General features: G+C 33.1%; 1 protein-coding gene across 1 annotated transcript in view; it reads right to left on the bottom strand.

Moving 5' to 3' along the window:
- Window positions 1-7,680, bottom strand: part of LOC120636988 — a 50,951-nt gene extending 43,271 nt beyond the window's left edge. The window contains exons 1-8 of the mRNA XM_039908567.1: window positions 7,492-7,680; window positions 7,110-7,407; window positions 6,747-6,810; window positions 6,560-6,663; window positions 5,614-5,851; window positions 4,768-4,937; window positions 3,542-3,756; window positions 1,615-1,786 (exon numbers count right to left, since the gene is read on the bottom strand). Of these exons, the coding sequence (XP_039764501.1) occupies window positions 1,615-1,786; window positions 3,542-3,756; window positions 4,768-4,937; window positions 5,614-5,851; window positions 6,560-6,663; window positions 6,747-6,810; window positions 7,110-7,134 (988 nt within the window). The 5' untranslated portion in view covers window positions 7,135-7,407; window positions 7,492-7,680. The remainder of the gene's footprint in view (window positions 1-1,614; window positions 1,787-3,541; window positions 3,757-4,767; window positions 4,938-5,613; window positions 5,852-6,559; window positions 6,664-6,746; window positions 6,811-7,109; window positions 7,408-7,491) is intronic.
- Between the last annotated feature and the right edge of the window lie 16,553 nt (window positions 7,681-24,233).

Below are 24,233 nucleotides of genomic sequence, written 5' to 3' on the forward strand. Positions count from 1 at the left end.
AAAAATGTTACTATAAATAAATAAACAAATATACCTACTACGACACGTGCACTTCATACATGCACAAGAGCACTGCATACCCTAAAATTTAAATATAGCCCGTATTAGAGGAAGATTTTTACCATTTTATGCAATTTTCCTGCTGTATGCATACCCTGGTAAGCAATCCAGTGCACGCCACTGACTACGACGATACTACACACATCGCCATCTAGCTCCAAAATAAGCTTTGTGGGTACTAAGTATTGCAGCCGATTGGCGCAGTGGGCCTGCTTTCTGAGCCCAAAGCCGTGGGTTCAATTCCCACACCTGGAAAATGTGGTGTTAAATATAATTTATAAATAAGTATTTATGTAAATTATTCATTAAAATATTCATCAGTCATCTTAATACCCATAATACAGGCTATTCCTACTTCGGGGCTATTTGGCGATGTGTGTATTTTCGTAGTATATTTATTGTTTATTATTTTATTATTTATTACTAAGATGACTGATGAATATTTTTATGAGTAATGTATATATAAATACTTATAATATACAGATAAACACGCAGACACTGAAAAATATCAGTTGATAACACAAGCATTTCGTTGTGGGAATCGAACCCACAACCTTGTTACCTTTGAACATGGAAATAATTTTATCAAAAGCCAAAAGATCTAATCAGTCTTATGTCTAATTTAGAGAGGTGAATACCACATGGCGAGTAGTTAAAAATGGTACTATAAATAAATAAACAAATATACCTACTACGACACGTGCACTTCATACATGCACAAAAGCAGGGTCGCTGCCCAATGCCCAATGCGGCAATCGGCCGCAAATCTAATAATAATATTGGCTCATTATTTTGAGGTGAACAGAGTTTTTATTTTCCAATAAAAGTATATTAGAGCCATATGCAACAAAGACCCTATGCAATCATACAAACCCTCTTTTTATCACTAAAATATTTAACGTTACTTGGTATATACATCTTCGAATCAGCATGCTGCGTAAAGAGATATCGAAGTGAGTTTTTCGAAATAAGTGGTAATGTTGTTTCAAATAAATGATTTAAAATAAATGTATTTATAACAACTAACTGTAAAAGATTAACCGTACTTGAAGTTCAAAGCTAAATTACATGACTGGTTGGTTGATAATTGTTATTACGCTGTAAAATAATTATTTGTCTCAAAACATTAATTTGGATTTTTATTTTTTTGCTATTTTAGATTTTGACATACAACAAATATAATCAAGTGTGCATATGACATTGTTATAATTATATTTTTTATTAATTTAACTATAATTTTCATTAGTTTCACCGATCAATCTCCTTCGTGCCTTCTTCATCTACAAGACATTGGCGAAGTACCTTGTGCCCAGTTGGCACAGACAAAAGCCATAAACAAGAATTGAAATTGAATTGAATTTAACTATAATTGCAGTTGAGTGTATAATGAATTAACATAGATACGTTAAGATTTGCATGTCGTAGACTGCCACTATGTACAATATTTTGCCTTGTTTTATGCAAATAAATTAATTTGAATTTAAGTAAAACTAACTAACGAAGATTTTCATTGATGTTTGATTGCTTATACTAATTTTAGGAGTAGGTACTCACAAACGCCACCCCATCCGAAGTAACCAGCGGCATACATGATTAAAACGCCCCCAGAGAAAATATGGAGACTTCGTATTGTTGGAGCGTACAAATCATTGTGGTCCGGCAATATATCAGCCAACACTCCCCATGTCACTCCTAAGCCGATACCGACGAATATTGCGAGTAAAGCCTGTGAACGAAATCCATATTATTATCTTAGAATAATATTATTTTTGTTAATAATATACTTGTCAACGTAATAGTCTTCTTATATTAATGACATTTCACTGGACCTATGTATATTGGCTGATACATCAGTAATGTTAACTTTACAATTACTGTTCCTAGATGTAAGAAACACACTATTTTAAAATTAACTAAATCTAGTTTCCTTTAGTCTAGTTCCTAGTTAGTCTAGCTTTTTGCAGGTATTTTTTGTAATTTAATTCTATTTCCCTGTGTTTTGTCCCCTCGGAGGGACAAATAGGTAAAAATAGTGCGATCTTTCGCCCGACGAGGGCAAAGATGAAACTATTTTTTTCCTTATGGAAAAATAGTCATGATGCCAGATGAAATACGATTAGAGCAGTAGGTATGCCTTGTAGAAATAAGTTAAAGATACGAGTTTATACAACTGATTATTGACTCTCCCTCCATGACAGTCCATCTGACAGAGAGCAATATCGCTTACCTAAGATGAAATTATCATGCGCTAAACTTTAATTACCGAACCAACGCTTACGAAACAATACACAATAACAATAACATTTACGATTAAAATAATCTTCAATAATAAGTAAAATATAATATATGGGTAGTTCTACTCACGGTGGAATTAAATTGGCCCATTAAGTGACTCTCCATTTTTTGTAACTAATTTGTATAAAAAGTGACCAGAGACCGATAATTCACTACAATATACCCAATATTTAACGGGCCAGACCAAATTATGGTAAATATCGATTTTATAGCGGTTTTTCTATTTTCGATGGACAGGGAAGTGAGAACATGTAGGTTCAGGATAGTAAAATTATACTGAAAGTTGCATATAAAATTACACAATTTTTCTGTTAATGTAATCCTTCTCTTTTATTTCTTTGTTTCTTTTACGTCTTTGAATTGCTAATTTTCGCTTGAGCAATCTAGGTGATTTCAGCGACCAAGAAAAATAAGAGTTGAACTTTATTAATATTCTAAACCGAAAACTATTCGTTGGTAAATAAAGGAGCTGTAAGGTGAGCCCCGTAAAATTCCCCGATTTGTAGAACTACCCATAAAATGAGTAAATCGCATAATTTCAGATACGATTCGTATAAGAAAATATCGTTACACAGATTATAGAATTTATAATATCACGTGCGTTTCCAAGTCCAAGCAAATGTTTACGTTTTCCGTTCACAATGATTTACCACTACCTGTGGTAAATCATTGTGAACCTGATTATGTTAACGGTAACATTATGTAAAGATGTTGTATGACAGCAGATTATACATACCTAGTAGTCACATGTACAAGCAGACATATTAGAATTATATTAGTCGTTACGGTTCATATAAATTGCAGTATAGCACACGTAAAGTAAAGCCTCGATTCTATGAAACATTACATTAAATAAATATAAGTAAAATAAATAAATATACTACGACAATACACACATCGTCATCTAGCCCCAAAGTAATACATAATACGTAACGTAAAGATTATTCTACGCAAAACATGAGTTCATCAAAAAATTGTGCTTAAGCTCGTTCAAAATTACCCTCATATTTAATCCAATTTTCTCATCTCTAGGCGAGTACCACGGAAATATTTAATTAAGATTGGCTTTACGAGATCGTATTAAATTGCGTCTGGTTACTGATAACATAATAACTAGAATCCTCGCCGGTAAAGCTGGTGTGAAGTACTTAAGAGTATTAAAACTAAAAGGGTTATTGAATATTACCTTGACTATCCTATAAACGGGAGCCGATTGGTAGAATACTGCACTGTTGATGACCCCGAACATGCCTTCAGTAAAAGCTGTGTCTAATCCACCAGCGTTTGCAACTAGCAGGGCTATTTGATTCTTTAGGCCGAGTCCTCTAGCACTAAGCGCATTGGTTGTAGGCACAACAACTGCTGGTGAAACTGAAGCTAATATGGCACCGAGATGAAGACCTGACAAAATATGAATTCCATTGACTTATAAAGTAGAATGTATTAAGTCAATTAAGTCTCTTTAATTGTTTTAAATTTTTATTGTGTTTATAATTAATTCAGAATAGTATTCGGAGTTTACAGGGTGTCGTAAGGGACTCTTCATTATTGCATGCAAGTCATGAATTTATTGTTTTATAATATCTAATAAATTCATTTATTTCTAGTAATATTGTTTCTTTAAAATATAGATAAAATAAACTATTTAAAACTAAATAATATCTAATTATAATGAAACAATAAATCAAGATCTTGACCTATGAGATTTGGGGATTTTTAAAAATTGGTAATCTTAGATATATTTACAGAAATTAGGCAAATTGCAGACTTTCTAATATTGACAAATAGATGTGCATTATTTTTTTAAATAATGTAATCTAGCTGTACTAAGTTTTTGGCCGATGCCCAAATGCTCAATACATGCCAACAAGTGAAATTCTTTAATATCATAGTATACAGGTACAAAACCGAGAGATAAGAATTCAAGAAACAACAAACAGATATTTTCGGATAAAACATTATTTTATAACACGCGAAAAATCTGGAAATTGGAAGCAACGAGACAAACTACTTGTAGGAGAGTACGTCCAAATAAGTCATTACGCTTTGTACGGTTATTTATTTATTTATTTGGTATCTATGACCTATCATTACACACTAAACTATAACATAACAGAACAATTAAAAACTAAACTAAATAAAAAAAAAACTTACATTAAATATTAATATGCAATATTAAAAAAGTTATAAATTAAAATTTCTGCGTCCAGGCAGCCCTACGTAGAGTTTAATATACGAGTACAACTTGTAAATCGGAGAGTCGTATCGATTTATTAATGCTTTCAGAATGCCGTTACTGCTTACCCACGTTATTTTTCTCTTCTTTTTTCTTTGCTATTTTTTATAGAAACAGTTTATACAAATCACCTGATACCGAGCGAATAGTGTTATTTATTAATGACTTGTACTAACCCCAGTACCAAGGGAATCCTAGGAGGACGTGAGTAAAGAAGGCCGTCGACAAACACTCGACGATCCAGGGAAGGGTCGCCAATGAGAAAACTTTCACGGAATTGCTTTTTATATATTCCCAATTCCACGTGAGTGGGCCCTTTGTCAGAATTATAACAGGATAGATTCGTCTGCAAAAATTGTTTTTATTTCAGTTATAAATAACTTTAAAAAAAAATCTAAGTTTCAGTTTTTTTTTACTACTTTTAATGATTAATTTCAAGCTTTTATGAAAAAAGATATGTGTTAGTGCAAATGGTAACTATTTAAAAAGTTACGGAAGAACGTAATAGACATTCTGTGAATCCATTTTTTTAGTATTCCAGTACTAAAGGTTCTACGCCAATAGTAGTATAAAACCTGTTCAGAAATGTTTGGTATCGAAGTAATATTGTGTATCCACGTAGTTCGTATCGAATGCCTCTTTGATTATTTAAATAGCATTATATTGTCGTTAATGCATTTTTGACGATGATGTATCGATCGAAGTGAATATTTAATTTTAATAAACAATTCTAAGTCGTTGATTACAAAACAAAGGGTAAAATAATAAATGTTTTAAATTGAGAAAAGTATATATATATTAGAGGTTGTGTGTAAACTTCCATAAATTATTTTTAAATATACGAAAAAAATATTATGTATATTGTATATTTAAAATCTACATCGGTTTCATGTACATAAATACACCAAAAAAAGTGCCATTGAGGTCATTTCCATGAAAAAAGTAAGTTTTATAAACGTAACTTTATAAGTCGGATCAATGTTTTCTAACAACTAGCTAAGTGACGCTCTTAAAGCTTGTACCTAAGATGAAAATCTATCGCGTCTGCATTTGGATTTTCCAGGAAGTTTACCGGGACGAGGGTTCTACATAAAGCTCCTATTAAAGTCATTCCGACAACTGGGCTTATTGTTGTGTATCTTTCCAAAGTGTGACCGAAGATGTATCCCATTATTATCAGGAGAGTTATGTTGAAAACAAAACCTCCAGGCAGTATTAAATTCTTCAAGAGGAACCATGATGTGCCCCATAGTGACAAACCTGCAATAAAGATAGATAAACGTTTACAGTGTATGGTATACTTATATGATACAGAGTATCAGCTTACTCAATCCATTAACTTATTAGGTATCATAACTAATTTTCTTCTTTCATACTTTGGAATCATTGTGGCTTTAGTTCTTAAGGCTTATGTTATAAGATACCAAATACTGGAAATAATCACCATCTCCTATCTACAATGGAAACTTAAACTGTACGCATCAAAAAAAAGTGCTTGAATTTGACTAATCACTCTTAGCATGACGTTGAATAACGTATAACTTTTTTCATTATTAAAAAATTTTTGGCCCGAACCGAGAATCGAAACCCTAACTTCGTGATCCGTAGTCCACCAACGTGCTAAAAACACTCGATCAACGAGGCAATTATCATCTAACATACGGGAACTAAATTGCAAATCGAAAGAATTTAGGAGTTGCTAGATGATTTTTTGAGTTTGTCTGTTAGGATATCATTAACATTGTAAATTTTTGAAGGCCGATTGGTGCTGGGGGTGCTATCTTTCTGAGAACAAGGCTGTGGGTTCGATTCCCACACCTGGAAAATGTTTGTGTGATGAGCATGAATGTTTTTTAGTTTCTGGGTGTTATAAGTATTTATGTATATTATTCATAAAAAAAAATCATCAGTCATCTTAGTACCTATAAACAAGCTATGCTTAATTAATTTATTAATATTTAATCATACCACATATAAAAATAGCCGTATATTGTTTTAGTTCTGAAATGGTTGGTAAATTTGTGCCAAGTTTTTTAAAACCATCTTTCCATTTATTATTGAGACCACTCTCTCTGTAAAGGAAAATAGACTTTTAAAAGCAGAACACCTTGAAGCAAACGTTTTATTAAAAGGCTTAATTTTAATACTTACTCACGTTTTGGAGAAGCTAATATCCAACTTCAAAACTTTGCTACTATTTAGATTTCTCACATTTTGATCTGTAATGTAAATACTAGTTATTAGTATATTTTTTTAAAACACAGCACTTCAAGAGATTATAAAAAATACTTATAAATCATACATTAATTACAAAACTTTTCATAGTCTATCGATTTTATATTGAAAACTAATCAATTAACGTTACAACTCAACGATTTCGTTTAAGAAAATTCGGATCGAAAATGTTAGAACATAATTAAATAATCCCTAGCGGGAATTCTAACCTTCCACTCATTTAAAATATCAAAATATAAATCAAAACTTTACTTCTTTTAGACAAAAAATAATTTTGACATACCGGTATTTGCAGACGCGCACGACATTTCTTAAGGTTCGACACGACTTTATTTTTCACGCACAGGAGTCATAGTTTTTTGTAAACGCAACTGTCGCCTTGTTTCCGCTAATGAAACTGTCCGTTCTCAGTTATAGTTCTTCTAATAATGCAATTCTTCGCATGCGCACTCGCCTCAATTGATATAATAGAAAACACATTAATCATTGGGCGTCGTGTAATTGTTAAACAAGAATATGCGTCAATAAAACGTCCAGTTTGAAAATAATCGATCGAGTTTTATTCAACAACGACTACGTATCTGAAATGTAGATGCCACTTATATTCACAGCCGCAATATGTTATTAAAAAATTATTGTATGATGGGTATCATTTATATTACTACCTCACGTGTCACGAAAAAAGGCCGTTGACTCTGAATTGTCTTCTAAATACCTGTATTTTTTTTTCTAATCTGTATTAGTAGTAGGTAGTAGCATATGAGTCTCAATGTATTAGAATTACACGGGAATAAGGGAGTCTTGCCAATAGTTGTTGTATATTAAAAATTACCTAAGATCAATTATTATAACACAAAATAAATTTTCAAACACAGTCATTCACGTGTAATTTTACAAATTTTCCACTACTACCGTCAACCTGTATTACTCTTTTCACGTGGCAGCTATATTTAATTCATAATAATTATTATTTAACAACACAATGTATTGTTTTATTAATGAACAGTATTAGTTTTACACACGTTTTGTATTGAGGCACCCGTAATATATTCACATTCTTTTATATGGCAATCGATTATTTTATTGAAACACATAATCCAGTTAGCGATGGGAGAGAGTGTGTATCAACAGTCTGTATACAAATAGATAACTGATCCATGTTTGTGTCCGAGTTGGCGCAATATCAATAGGATTCTTATTTTTAGTGTTTCGTCTCGCTAAACCTTGTAATTATTGTTTAAAATACATTCTCGTGGCAAGGTTGTGCAATCGTAAATGTAAATAGTACAATTATTTTGTCATAAAATGATTTTTGGATACGATGAGGGACGATAGCCTAGTGGTTAGAGCTTCGGCCTCCCTTTCGTTGGGACTGAGTTCGATCCTCGGCACATAGCTACTTCTTACTTTTTGTGTTTTTGAATATTATGGAGAACTATCAGAGAGTTCTCCATGTCTTTCTCAAAAGCATGCGGATTCCACCAATCCGTACCAATTAGCCAGCAAAGTGGATTTCCGTTTAAACCCTTCTCATTCTTAAAAGAGACACACCCCTAGTGGGTCGGTCACTTACCAGCCTACTACACGGCACGGGTCTCCTCTCGTGATTGCTGGCTAGTGACGATAAAATGAGGATTGCTGAGTATGAGATTAATAAAGGCATTCATGATATTGAAATATAATATGCTAGACTTGATCAAAGATAGACGCAAGACCCACAGCAATAGAAGAAGCTGCATGAGGTGCATGTTAAATATTTTTTACCATTGAAAAAGTAAATGACAACGGCAGAATTAGCTGCATTAGACACGCTTATCACAGGCCATGCTAAGAATACGTCCAAAGCGGTCGACAATCGCGGTTCTTGTGGCTGCGGTTGAAAAATGCGATGAGTGTGGCTAAAGGCCTTTCAACAATCTACGATCATAATTTTATTCATTCTCAGCCTATTAATGCCCCATCGGTGGGTTCACGCAGAGAGGAGACAGTTGAAAAGACGAACGGTGCTTAGGTCCTCCAAAACGATGTTTGTAACACTAAGGTTAGTGATAATAGTGAGGACGGGGGAAGTCATCATCAATATTCTTTCCGCTGAGAATGGCTGCACTACTTTATGTAAAAAATAATAAGTTTTGTTTAAAAAGGAAAAGAACGCGCTTACAATTTTATACACAAAACACGTTATTAACCGTGAGAGCACTGCAGTGATGGAGCTTTTCGCCGCGTTTAATAAGACACGTAGTTTTACGTACACTTAAACATGACATCATGGCCAGTTTCTGTATGCAACCGCAAAAGAAAACTCATTCCGGCGGCAAACAATAACGTAGATACGGTCGGAAACGCTTTTCACGCTAGACCGGAGAACGTAAGAGAGGGTATATAAAGAGAGGGCAATTTTCTCTATAACACTCGGCGGATACTGGCTGCTCATTAACTATGAACGACGTCATCAAGATGCTTCTTCAGTAGAAAAAAAACACGTTAAACAGTGGCACTCTTCACGAATAAATGCCCGGGCGACGTGCTTTTGAGCGACCGCTGCTACAAAGTGCATATAAATTGCACCGTAAAATTGAAACGGAAGACGTAAAAAGAACTCTATTGCGCACATTTCAATGACAAGCTGGGGGCAGTTCGCGTAGAAATCTACGGTATCTTAAAAAGTGCATAGAAAAGGTATACCAGTAAATGGGAACGCATTTCTGTACAAAAGATGTCTATTACTGGTTATTTGCGAATACAGTGGATATGCAATAAGTCTTGAGAATATCTTTTCGTAAGTTCAATGTTTAAATCCTTAATGTTATATTAGGATTTTATACGCTTACGGTTAAGCATATAAAATCCCAATACAACATAATGGATAAAAATCCTTGCGCATTAATTGCTCGTAATATTTAATTAATATTGAGTAACATTGCGAGATAGTGATACCTAACAAAAACCTAATAAAAATAGAATACTAGTTGCCACCAGCGTTTTTATTTTAAAATCTCAAGGGAACCATTCGTTTTCTAGGGCTAAAAAGTAGTCTATGTTACTCTCCGTCCTTACAACTAACTCTATTCCAAAAATAAAGTTGAAAGGAGAAACAAAAAGACATACTTGCGCATTTACAATGTACCTGTCTTAGTTTGTTGTGAGCTTCTTATATGAAGTGTGTTTAGAACCCACGGTGATTCATTTTGAAGTAAAGGAATGCTGTTATAACTATCATCCCACTGAAATGGAAAAAAAACGATGTTAAGGTACGCATCAAAAGTTATTTTAAGTATAATATAAGTTACATAAGAATTTAGTTATAAATTATATATACTCGTATATTATACCTATATATATTTTTGTTTGGCCACACCTTTGCTCGTCTTTCTCGCACGTTCGAAGGTTATTTGGTGGAAAACGCTTTATCATTAGGTAGGACCGCCTTTTGTAAGCCGGTTGTGCAGTAAAGAGAAAAAAAAGTACCTTTCATCTTCCTTATTCAAGTTGGCCTATATAGAATGCCAACTTAAATGAGTAAAATTTTGAATTAAACATAATACATCAATATGTAAATAATATAAATTTAAGACGTAAAAACATTCGAAATAAAGAAAAATATCTTTAGATTTTAAAGACCTAAGACAGAAGTTACTTTGTCGGCGCATAATTTCTGTTTTTCCTGTTTTCCTTGGTAATAATAAGTAGCTTAGAGCACTCGACAAAACGACTTGAAATTTTCTCCAAAAATGGCGCCAAATTTTTTTTAGTTTAAAATTTCATAGACTTTCTTTATTTTTTTACACATAAAATGATTTTAAGGAACAAGCTAAGTTTAATTACTAGGTTTAATTCTCACTTGATACTTTGGTTTCACATTATAAAATACACAGAATCACGTTTGGAATATGACAGAGAGGGGGATATAGTAAACAATTTGTATGGGATATTCTTATTAAGTGTACCGCGTAAACGTTATCCTGGGAGTCTCATGAAAAATGAACTGAATTATCAAGCAACGATATAAATGTATATGTGAAGCTGTAACATATGTTTTTATTTATATTAGGAAGGCGTAAGGAAGTTGGCTTTGTTCAACACCGTGCCTAGCACGATAATACAGTTGGTCTCGTACCTTATCACTGATTTTTACCTATTTAGTATTAATTTAGAAAATCTTTACAGCAAATTTTAAACACTGTGATGTAAACATGGAGAATGAAAAATGAAATGATACTAAGATAGCCTAGTGGGTGGGACTTCGGCTTTCATTTCAACACATGCTTAAATGGTGACGGAAAACATCGTGACGAAACCTGCATGCTTGAAGTTCTCCATAATGCTAAAGGTACGTGGATTCTACCAATCTTGGTGGACTACGGCCTAAACCCTTCTCATTGTGGGAAGAGACCCGTGTCCTGTAGTTGGCCGGTAATGGGTTGATATGATAATGTCATGTCATGAACAGCTAATTTAGTAACAAGTCGCAGGTTAAAATTTAGAAGCTCGTTAAAAAGAAGAACCGTTGCTTTTCACTAACTTTTGTGTAGAGCCTGCGTGGGAGCAGCATGACCTTTAATAGTTTAAACATTTAAACCCTGGTTTTGCAAAAAGCGGCTCGTGCAGTAGGAGAAGAATATATAATTATAAGCATAAGAATACTATTTATATTGGCAAACGCATTAAATTTACCGCTGTCAAAATGAAAAATAGATATAGTGTGCTGTAAAACTATTACCGCGTCAACTGCCAGCAAGGACTGGGTGATGTTTATCTATTAGAGAAAGTGCCTCAATATTGTAGGTAAGGAGTCTTCCTTATTAGAAAAGCCTTTAAGAGCATAACAGTCTTAATATTTTACGTATGAATCATACGTATACTAAAGGAAATCATATGTTTTTCCCTAATATTTTATATATACCTCCAAGGTAAATGTTTTTCATTCATGTAGGTGTCATTCAAAATCAGCATTGAAAATATGCCAAGGTAACATCTACATAGTAACAGGTCAAATTCTGTATATTGAAGATTAAAATAAAAAAAATTTTTTGGTCAGTTCTTTACTGACTAACCGATACTGTACCCAAAATTGTAATTTTTTCAATCGTATCGTAGCATCTGTTTGTCCGTCTGTATCATGGCGCGCATGACGCGGAAACTACAGAATGAAATAAAATGAAATTTTGCACGATTTGACTTTTTATCTCAAAATTCATTCAATTCATTCAATTTCTTCCTTTGGGAGATGGGACGAAAGTGTTTGACGATTTTACACCATAGCTCCGTCAAATGTTTACCGATTTAAATAATTCTGTTCTACTGGATAGATTTTACTATCAGTTAAGTTTGGCTCAAATTTAGTAGATCTGATGAATGTGATTAGAGTTAGAGGACAGAACTCCTCAGCGGACAGCAGCAAACCTCTTACTTAAGGCTTAACAATACAAAAAAATATAAAGTGCTGTCACATGAGGAAGACTTCAGTGCAAGGACTGAATAAAAAATTTTAGAAATGTTTTGGTTAATCCTTTAACGATTACTATTCTTTGTTAGTGATTGGAGGAGCTGAGATTGATGGATACCAAATTATCTTACAAATTTTCAAAGACGGGCACCCATCTATTTACTGTCTTGAGTCAACGTTGCGTACCCAGCGCTATCAACTAATATGTAGTACTGCTGTTAGGCCACACATTATTAATGCAGTCATATTATATAGGAGATTCAAAGTATTTCAATAAAGGCGAAACGCAATTAGGTCCTCGGGACGGGTATCAGACAGTGGCAATGATTGCGTGATTGAAGGTTTCAAATAGTGGGTAAAGCTAGAGTAAGATCAAGATCAAGTATATTATTCTACCACACCTCAGTCGGCTGTTTAAAGATGTCGAAATACTCCGTTCTTAATATCACAGGTTGGGTACTACACACTTTATAATGAACAAAATTTTACGTTTGGTATCTGATTAATTGAGGTAGGTGTAGACTATGAAGCAGTACGCTGCGTCTGCGTTGAGTAATTATAATATAAATATAAATTTTAGTAAAATCAAGTTATAGGAATTACAGTTAGTGTATGTTAAATCATGTCGGAAAATTTGCAATTCGTAGTATATATTTGCATCTTTTATGAGTCTTTATTTATCATTTGAATTTTAATCGTTAACACCGATTTTGCGTAAATTATTTAGACGGCCGATCGGCGCAGTGGGCAGCCACCCTGCTTTCTGAGTCCTAGGCCGTGGGTTCGATTCCCACAACTGGAAAATGTTTGTGTGATGAACATGATTGTTTTTCATTGTCTGGGTATTTATCTGTATATTATAAGTATTGATGTGTATTATATTCATAAAAATATTCAACAGCTATCTTAGTACCCATAACACAAGCTACGCTTACTTTGGGGCTAGATGGCGATGTGTGTATTGTCGTAGTATATATTTATATATATATATTTATAAATATATATATATATATTTATAAATATATATATATATATTTATAAATATATACGTATAAATATATATATATATATTTATAAATATATACAAAAAAAAAAATAAGTACTTAAAAGTGTTGCATAAATAGAGTAAAGGATTTATGTGATTTGCATGGATTTACTTAGTTAGAAAAGTAACTAAATTTTAAGGGTGAAATCTGTTTTTGTACCTACCTTTCAATGAAGTAATACTTTCGTGTCATAGCATCTAATTGCGGTAAAATAAAGTAAAATTTTACACCCAAGCCGCCCAAAAGCATCAAAATTTAAGAAGTAGGTGGGTGTAATTCTACGACTAACTTTTACAATCTATAACAGTGAAATTACCGTCCTAGATTTGGTAACGGACTCTATTACGGGAGGAAACCGCATGTTTACGATAAATCCTGTTCCGCCGCACAGAATGTTTGAACTGTTGAAAAGCAATTTAAGGGGAATGTTCGGATTATTGGATGCTTGTTCGAGATATTAGGATAGTCCATCTTATGATCTCAACTGTTTGTTTGAAAATAATTCGTCACATTAAAACATAGGATTGGGCACACCATGCACCATCCTATCCTCCTAATATTATGTAAGTGAAAGTTTATTATTTCTTAAGTTTTTTATATGTTGGTCACCCTTTACGTGGTTCCGGGGCAATTGGTGATATACATAATTTTTATGATCTATAACTATCTTCTGTTATTTTTACAATTACTACAGTAAGATATTTTACGAAAATTCCATCAAACTGTAGAACAGTTTGTTGACGGAACCGGCTCTCTTATCATAATGAAGAAATATGTTTCGATGCTAAAACATATTTTAACTTATGAATAGGTCAGTAGAAAATATAAAAACAAATGATGATAACGTTTTATCAATGGTTTCATGATGGAGCTGCAAATGGTTACTTTAATAGCATTTACAGGTTTCTCACAAAAACATCTTTAAGCCTATTTTTTATGGATTGCTATAGCAAAATTCATGAAAATAACTGTACTCGCTGCGCCCCGTGGTGTTCCCTGCCAAAAGCTCTTTTAAAGCAATTCAACCAAATTACTTTTACCTATTGTATAGAAGCAGGCGTTTCTTTGCGGAATTCCATGATATGTTATAAAAATTTAAAGCATAATTTGCTACATATATGCGCGAAAAGCAGAAGAATCTGTATGGTAATAATTTCTTCAATCTTTTTACTACATACCAAACAGATCTTCAGCAATGTACTCTCTACGCACGTTTCGCTCCAAACCGGAGCATCCACAGGAGGTGTTGACTTTACAAGTGCGAGTACAGCAAATTTGGCTTAGTATTCATAATATACTAGTACCTACAGTATTTTCCAATAGTAATATATAAGATGGGCTTCTTTTAAGACCAGAGCGTGTTTTGAATCCATGTTACGGATGTAGCCATAATCTCAACACAATAAAATGTGTTTTTACAAATAAACAATAAAAAAATTCGCTTTGAACGTTCGTGTTGATATTTAGGTAAGCTGTAAAAAACATATAAATACATATAGTCAACAGCGAAGCTTTATTAATTCATGAATGAGTGTAGGCCTTTTAATGGGACCAATCTGATAATAAGCTCGAATAGTTTTCATTAATCTATATTTGTCAAAACACCGAAAAAGCTCAAGACAATTCTCAATTTTGAGATGATTAATTATTTACATTACATTAATTATACACCTTAATAATAAAATAAACCTATTAGATTCTTTAAACGAATCAACAAAGATATACTAACATTTGCACCTAATTGTTAACACAATAGTTCAAATAAAGTTTTCAGAAATGAAATGATACTATAATAGAAAGCCTTTAATGAGTATCTTTAGTGATATATGCCAATTATCGCACCCTGTCTTTATTCTAGGCAAGTGCATTTTATGCAAACTGATCGTGTATTTATAAGATAATAATACTATTATAGTAAAAAAGTAGTGACTTAAACAGTTAACAATGTTTTTTCTCATAAAACTCTGAAGTAATCCAACAACATAAATTACCAGGAGGTTTGAATAATCCAAGCGACGTGCGACTGCAGGTTTAGTAAAGTTGGGACTGTGTTCTTGAGACACGTTTCTGCTTTCGTATTAGGCGTGTTTACGGTTTTGCACCGGACTAGTCAGGTACATCGTAAACTTACCAAGCTTGACAATGGTAACTAAAATTGAATTTGATGGGTGGTTCCCTGTTCCGAGTTATAGCCGCAGATGATACCGTCTTACTGAAATACATGGGAAAACACATTTAAAAATACTGAATATGCTTAATATAAGGTCTGGCCGGGCTGACAAAAAATTTACTTAGCCTAAACGTTAATAAAACAAAATTACTTACCTTTTCACCCTTCACCACCTCGCAACCTAGTAAGTTATAACAAAAAAGAATTATAGATACCTCACAACAGATTTATATAAACGTATAGTCCGTCAACCCTTCCTATCGCTAGTTTTAAAATGCAAACATAATTCATACCTATGATAAAAACAAAGTAAACAAAAGATTAGACATACTTAGAAGAGAAAGATACAGAAGTAAGCTGTCAGGGAGACAGTACTACATCCTTAGCTCTAAAGTTTACAAAAAATCCATGAAACCATAAACATATATCCAATAAATGGAAATAAATGTACACACACACACACACTCTTAACTCACACACACGCACACACACACACACACATACACACACACACACACACCCACACCAATGAATTCATTTGAGAGATCTGCCTATGGAACTTCCTCCATGTTTAGCAGTTCGTCAAAATCCGTAGTTAAAATACTCAAGTAAGTCTCACCTCAATAAATGGTCCTCATGTACCTACCAAGTTACTGTCAATAATCAAACTGCATTTAAAATGTGTTTATATTAGTTCACGTCAGTTACCAACTCGGCGAAAAGGCTTTAAAATTTATAGGTGAGCTTAAAGTTTTCACGTTCCGTAGCTAGAAAGCTGAGTTCGTTCCTGAATCACTTGAGTCAGATTACACTATCGGAGAGTAAGCGTGGATTTAACATCGATTCTATTAATTTTACTAAGCGCCTTACGATACAACGTGTGCTTATCTCCTATGTTACGGATGCACTTATTAATCCGCGGACGAGGTGATTTTTGCTTTAGTATTTTTAGTTGTGAAACCTAAAAGTTTAAATTTATTCAAGTAAAAAATTATTGAAACGCCGCGTCTGTCTGTTTTTAGTTACTTTATTAGAAGAAAGTCGGAAAGAAAAAAAAAACACGTGCTTTGACGGTTAGGAAAGCATCGAGACGTGTGAAGTCTAGCAATCTGAACTTGGCCAGTCTTGTGGACTGCAGTCTAAACTCTTCTCATTTTGAATATATATTATGAGACCCGTACCCTAGTGGCCTGTTAGAGGGTACTGGGTACATAATGATGATGATGACGATGTTAAATTTTAAAATTAAATAGCCTCATATAGTACCTAAGTAAAGTGTTCAACGAAAAATGAAAATACTTAAAATACAGTAATACCGAATTTCAAATGGCGATATTCAGTATCGATGGCAAGTTAGCGCTGCACTGAGAAGTGACGATGCAAGTTAAGTTAGAAGTCTTTACGCGCATAAATCACCTCACCTGGGCACGTTCTAAGGCCGAGACTGTTCGTGTATCACTTGTTGTCCGGATTACATAAGGAGCGAGCGAGGATTTAGCGCCAAGACCATTCATTTTGCTGAGCGCCACAGTTTAAAGCGTTCGCTAGCTAAGCCACAATTGCATTTTAAATTATATAAGGTAAATTTTGTGCATTTAACATCTTGTATGGTTTATAAGGACACTGCTGATCCTTGTGGTTTCACCAGAGTTAATGAAGGGTCATAAAATAATGTAACAATATTATTGTTTAAAACCGCATACGCAATACTTATATATACATTAAGATATGCCGATTTTTTGTTAGGAATCATACTGTAAGCCTACGTTGAAATAGGGGGAGAGAAATTTCCCAAACCGTTTCTTAAATTACACATACGACCTAAAAGGAACCTCCTTTTTAAATTTCAAATTAGCAGGCTTTAAAGTTTCTGAGATTTCGTGATGAATCAGTCGGTCATTCCATAACCCTTTTCAGATTTTATTACATACTAGCAAACCCGCAAGCAGTTTTTGCAACATTTCTCATTGATGATGGTAGCCATTATTCGTAGCGTGATGTTATATAACCTTAATTGATACTACCTATACAAAAAAAATCAAACTCCGTTGCGCGGATTTTGAGAGACTAATGCTGGAAAAATAACGATAAAATAGGGATAAAAAGAAGCCTATGAGCTATTCCAGGATGGTACGCATGCATTCGATCGTTGTCCCATATGCCTTAAGACGTGCTGTTATCTGTGAAAAGTTATGTCCTTTATCTCTGAAAATATTTATCAGATCTTCATTAAAATTAAACAATACATGTTAAATAGTATACACTTTCAAATAAAAATAGAATTATTAAAATCGATTCAAATTTAACGGAGGTATAAAGTAAAATTTATAAAAAAAAATCATCTCATTTCCCGGAGGAAACTTACTGTTTATCGGGATAAAAAATATCCTATATGTTGACCCGGAATATCAGCTATAACTACACCAAATTTTATTTAAATCCGTTTAGTAGTTTTCACGTGATGCCCAGACAGAAAGACAGACAGACAAAAATTAAATAAAAATCTGTTTTGGACTCGTATCGATTATAAAGCATCCCCCAGTCAAAATTTTCAAAATATATTAAATGCACAAAAATCTTCCAGTTACAGATTTATTATAAGTATTGATATATATAGATTACCTTTTGTTTTTAACCTTGTTTTCTTTGTGTACGTGCAATAGAGAGTTTCTGTCCCAATTAGCCCTATGTATATAAGTGTGATATAGGTACGAGGTTTCACGTTCACAACGTATATCCATCGATTGAGTTGGTTAAACGACGTTGAACCAATTTGGCAACCGCATGCGTAACCGGACTTTCATAGTATTAAATTTGAGCGTTGAATTTGCTTCGTGCCTGGGAGAATGTGTTGAGCCGTCGGATTAAGATACGTCGCAAATACTTGATAGTTACATTTATCAGTAGTAGAGCTTTTTGTGGCAGAGCTCGTCTGGGAAATTCCGTCAGCTTATTTCTGCCGCCAAGCAGCATTTTTGTAATGCTGTGATTCGGTCTAAAGGGCTTAACACCAATGCCTTAGGTTGATGGACATATGGCGCACGTTGCAGGAAGTGTTCGGTGCCTGCCCTCGAAATGGTGTTCTGTTTACTGGCGCTGGTTTCCCATTTACTATCAGATAGGCCATCTGCTTAGTTCGTCAATTGTTAATATAAAAAGAAAACAAATATATAAATGCGAAAGCGAGTATGTAGTACATCCTGGAGATGTGGGGATGCTTACTATCCCAAACAACTTGCAGCATTTAAAAATAGGCTTTGTTATCTATGCTTGACTTCACAGCTAAACGAATCTTGGTGAATTTACACAGATGCGCAAAACTCTAAGAATATACATACCTATTAATAATTACAAAAATTACAAAAACAGTACATATATAAAATAAAATAAAATACTATATGGTAAAATAACTAATATTAAAACTATATATAATAATGTTATCGGGACAGAAAGTAAATGTGGAATATAATAATCAAAATTACAGTGTTAAATAATAATTCATTAGACGAGTCTTAAAAATACTGTGTGATTTAGCGTAACGAATGTCACGTGGAAGATCATTCCACAATTTAACTGCCTTGATAGTAAATGACTCATTGTAACAGTGCGTACGGCTGATTGGCACTTCCAGCTTATTGTCACTCTGAGAACGGAGAGTAAGTGAAAGAATTGAGATAGCACCAAGAAATGTAAAGCGATCTTTAAGATAAGTCGGAGTATGTGGATGAAACAGAATAATGTAAAAACAATATGTGTAATGTAATGTGAAAACTTAAAATATGATAGTTTCGTCGGTGTCTAATAGTGAGCCATTGGAGTTTAATTCGGTGTTGAGTTATATGGTCAAACTTCCTAAGCCCAAACACAAATGTTATTATTAGGTTTTGAATTCGTTCAAGCTTGTTAAGTAACAGCTGTGACAAATCTGAGTAACAAGAATCGGCATAGTCAAGGATTGGTAAGATGAGTGTGTGAGCAAGAGATATTTTAGTTTTAAATGGTAGTAGATTTTTCCATCTCCTCAATTTACCTAGAACACCAAAAGTCTTGCGGCTCAATTGAGAAATTTGAGGGGCCCTGGACAAAGTATTGTCAAAAGTAACACCTAGATTTTTTACAGTACTACTGAATTCTAATTTGGTACCATCGAACATTACTGATGGGAGCTGGGTAAAATTTATTTTAGAAAGTTGTCTACAATTACCTAATATAAATAGTAAGGTAGCAGTTCTAGTAGGGAAAATTCGTTTTCGTAAGTAACCGTTTGCTTAACTTATTTACGGAATGTTATAGCGTTTATTTTTTTTTCGCCTTGGTACCATTATGAAGAGGTCGTTTATCTCATTATAATTAAAATTCTTTGACTTATATTATTTACTTGAGGTAATAGTTTGATCTAAGGCAAAGATTATAAGCATTAATACAAATTAATAGTGAAGTAGGTAGGTATTAAACGAATGTATTTTTCCGATACAGGCAGCTGACAATATAGAATTCCGCTGCAATTTTAAAAATTTACCACGGTGTACTGATTTTAGATTTATCCGGCAAAGGACGTAGTGTAGAGGATTTTATTGGAATCTACTTCTTTCTCATGTTCGTTTAGTACCTTGGATTTGTAACACGTGACACTTCGAAATATCATAAGTATTTTAAAACTCTACTCCTTTTTCTGTGCTTAAAACTTTTATGATGTATCTAAAGGAAACCTTGCTAAAATAAACGTAATAATCTTTAAGACACGGGCTTTAATTACGAGTAGTTGTTTAGTTTTACTAAACTCGGCCTTTTCACCGGCATATGTCTCTCTGAAATCATATTTCATTTCGAAGTTTCTGGTTGAGCTTAAATTTTACATGTATATGTAAATTGGATGACAATGCAATATTATAATGACTTAGAGTTGATCTGATGATGAGTCGAAAGGTTGCCATAGAAACTGTAATTATATACATAATCTATGTTAGTTCATAAGTTCTGTTCCCTGTATTGTTTTTTTTATTATTTTGTATAATAAAGAGTTTTATTATTATTATTATAACCCGGCATAACCATACCGAACTAGGGTTCGTTTGTTCCGTTTGATTCGTTTTCACAAGAACTGGGTCTATAGGGTCTGATGATTAAGATGGTAGTCTTCTTATAATGTATACAACATGTAAATGAAATAATAATAATAAAACTGAAATAATACTTCACAGGCTTTAGAGGTACCTACATTATATACTGTCTCTGACACTTATCTTTGAAACCGAAAACCTAATAGTTTTTGAATAAACCACTGACATAGTTTCTACTGAAAGAAATTAGAAAGAGCCCTAATGTCACATGCAAAATGAAAATTATGTGACCCCTATCATTTCATTTGGTACGCGTTGAGTAATGTAAGTATCCGCGTATCGGTATTTTATCTTCAATAGGGTTGTCATAAGTAAACACTTGTTTAAAATAAGTTTGTATGGAAAAATAAATATGCTTCTTTTGATTTAATATTTTTACAGGGTGTTTGTATAATATTGAAGGATGCATCTTCAATATTATTTCGTAATTCTTCTACAAACTTTATATCTCTGTAAAATTGTAAATGTCGTTAGTGTATGATCTATTTCGACGAAAGTGTAATTTGCAAGGAAAGAAGATTCTTTAACTCCCACCTCATACATTATAATCTACTTAAATATAATGTGTTTAATTTGTAAGCTTCATGTTACGGTTCTCATTTAAATATATCGCGAGATAGATGTAGGTAGATTATAATAAAACGGTTTTGAAATTAAAAACCATTTTTTTTCCATATAGTATGCTTGTTTATAAACTATTGAAAACATCAAAGGCATCAGTACTTATTTAAACTCACAAAAACAGATTTTCTTTATTATCTTATGTTTCGTTTCTCAAAGTTTGTTTTCTTGTTATTTTTTTGTTACAGTAAAAACATTAAGAAACATTTAAAACTGAGCGAAATTATCTACCTATCTGTAAAAGCATTAGTTATTACTTTAATAATACTTTGAACAAAGATTAATAGAAAAAACAAAGTTAATTGTAAACCAAAAAAACTTTGATCTAGTGGGATAAGTAAAGGAAACCGTTATGGTACTTAAGTCTGAAAATAAACACATGATTATTTTTATATTGTGCATTGCTCATAAATACAGTTAAAAAGAAAGTAGATAAAGTTTTTGTTATTTTGTAAATCACTTCTTATATCGTATTTATGTCTCGAATATTTCCGCAAATATTTAGTGTTGCATTAAATTAAGAAAAGAGCAAGTTGAAAAGTTTCAAGAAAATTAAACCTAGCGAAACACGTTGCATTATTTCCACAAATTAACATATCGCAAACAAAGTAGAAAAAATCACTTAGTTAACAACGCGGGGTATGGTTCCATTCTTGAATACAAATTGCAAGATTATCATTATATTTATTTGAAGCATTATTTTTTTAATTTATATATAATAAGTTTTATTTTAATGAAGCGGTGATAGCCCTATAGTTAGGACACCGGTTACACACGCACGTCTTATTTGGGAATTTATAATTTAAGAATTTTCTCTAGTCGTTAGGGTTAGATGGCGCGGTTTTTACTTTAGCCGTAAGCTCAGTTATGCTGGCGTTCCGCAGGGTTCAGTGTTCTCACCCAAGCTTTTTATTCTGCATATCAATGACATGCTATAATAATAGCTTCCTTTGTTATGTAGATGATAGCACGGGTGATGCCGGAACCCAGCATTGCAACAATGCTGCTGAGCGGCAGAAAAATCATGGCGATAGTATTTTTACTAAGAAACTGCTTTCTACTTATTAGGTTGTACTAAGAAAGTTTTTTTTTCTAACCTCATAGTGGTTTAACAGAGGAAGTAAGATTGGCGATAATTTTTAGATCTAATTAACTTAATTAACCGAAAGCCAAAATACCTTATCTTTGCAATTAAGGTATTTTGGTATTCGGTTAAAGATAAGGAAGTACGCGTTAAATTTTTTTTTAACTGCTCCCGAAGTGCAAAAGTATTTAATTTTTAAAGTTATACTTTGGTATGGGTTCATATTTTTATTTTTATCCAATTTCAACTTAGCCTGTGGCTTGTTTTCTGATGTTGGGAATAGGCAACGCTGAAAATCTCACGGGATATCAGAAAATCTACGCGGGTGAAGTTGCTGGTATTTGCTATTGTACAAGAGTCAATAGAGACATTCAGTTTCTATTGTCAGCCTATTTTTCTGATATAGGGAGACTCATAGTCGATAATCATTATCGGCTATTCTTCTAAAACTATATTCTACTATTCCGAAATATACCTTGTGTCTAACATTGCATAGAATATGGCATTCAATCCTAGTTAATAACTCACCCTAATTCGGCGAAACTTCTAGGTAATGATACACCTCACATATCAAACAGTAAACGTGAGACACAAGCCGTGTAATTTGCAATTGGCAATTTACGTACGCTGTGCATCCTGCCAGTAAATTTACCACTAGTTGCATTCAGAACTACACAGGTATATTCTTGTAACTCTATTAATTAGAACACTATTACTAAGACTGTATCTAATTCTTATTTAATTAATCTTGTAATAATAACAAGTTGAGTCACTTCACACGCAATTAGGTTGCATATAAAGACCTGAAATAAGAGAGAGTATAGAGAGCTACTTTTCTCAGTTACATATAACAAAAAACAACCTACGTAGATCCAGAAGATCGTAAAACCAATAAAGATGAGTTATTTTAAATATACAATGAAGACGGATTTAACTATCAAATGTATATAATTATTTTATCTAACTTATATTTTTTTATTGATTTTAAATTATAACCATTATTACTATATCACCAGGAAACAGACGTTTATCCTTAATTTATTTTGTATGTACCTTTTATATTGCTTGGCATGAGCACTAGACATTACATATTTCTCTATAGTAGTGCATAATCAACCCAATGACCGAAGTCAGTGTCAGTGAATGGGTGCCCATCTTTGGAAATTTGAAAGATAATTTGGTATCCATCGGCCTCAGCTCCTATCACTTACAAATCGTTACAGGAAGAATTGAAATCGCATTCTTAGTTGATTTATATGCTTAAGGTTAACCAAGAACATTTCTAACATTTTTTACTTAGTTGTAGTACTGAAGTCCACATAAATGTGGAAACAATTTACATATTCAGTATCGTTAAATATTAAGTGAGGGGTTTGCCGCTGTCCGCTTAGGAGTTCTGTCCTCTATTTCCAATCATATCTTCACGAAGTTTGGGGAAAAGTAAACTGATAGTTTAACCTATTTAATACAAAAATAATTATTTAAATCGGTTTACATTTGACAGAGTTATACAAATAAATCGTCGAAAACTTTCATCCCCCCTCCCAAAGAAACTTAGCTAAATTTCAGGATAAAGAGTATCCTACGAATATGTCATGCCTCTTAGTAGAAATTCACATCGTGCAAAGTTTCATTTGAATTCATTCATTAGTTACAGTGTAATGCGCCGCCTGGAAAAAAACAGACAGACAGACACGAACGATTACATTGCAGTTTTGGGTTCAGTATAGAGTTCGGCTATCCAAAAAAATTTTAAAACATCTTCAATGTTCAGAATTCGAGCGTTACAGTTTTATAATAAGTATAGATTTATAGTACTCGTATAATAAATTTGTATATTATTAGTACATTTATTTTTATCTTTATTATTGGAATTGTTTTATTTATGTATAATATGTAGTTATTCGTGTGATTTACTAA

Source organism: Pararge aegeria, chromosome 3 (genome assembly GCF_905163445.1).
Source record: "Pararge aegeria chromosome 3, ilParAegt1.1, whole genome shotgun sequence".
Lineage (NCBI taxonomy): Eukaryota > Metazoa > Arthropoda > Insecta > Lepidoptera > Nymphalidae > Pararge > Pararge aegeria.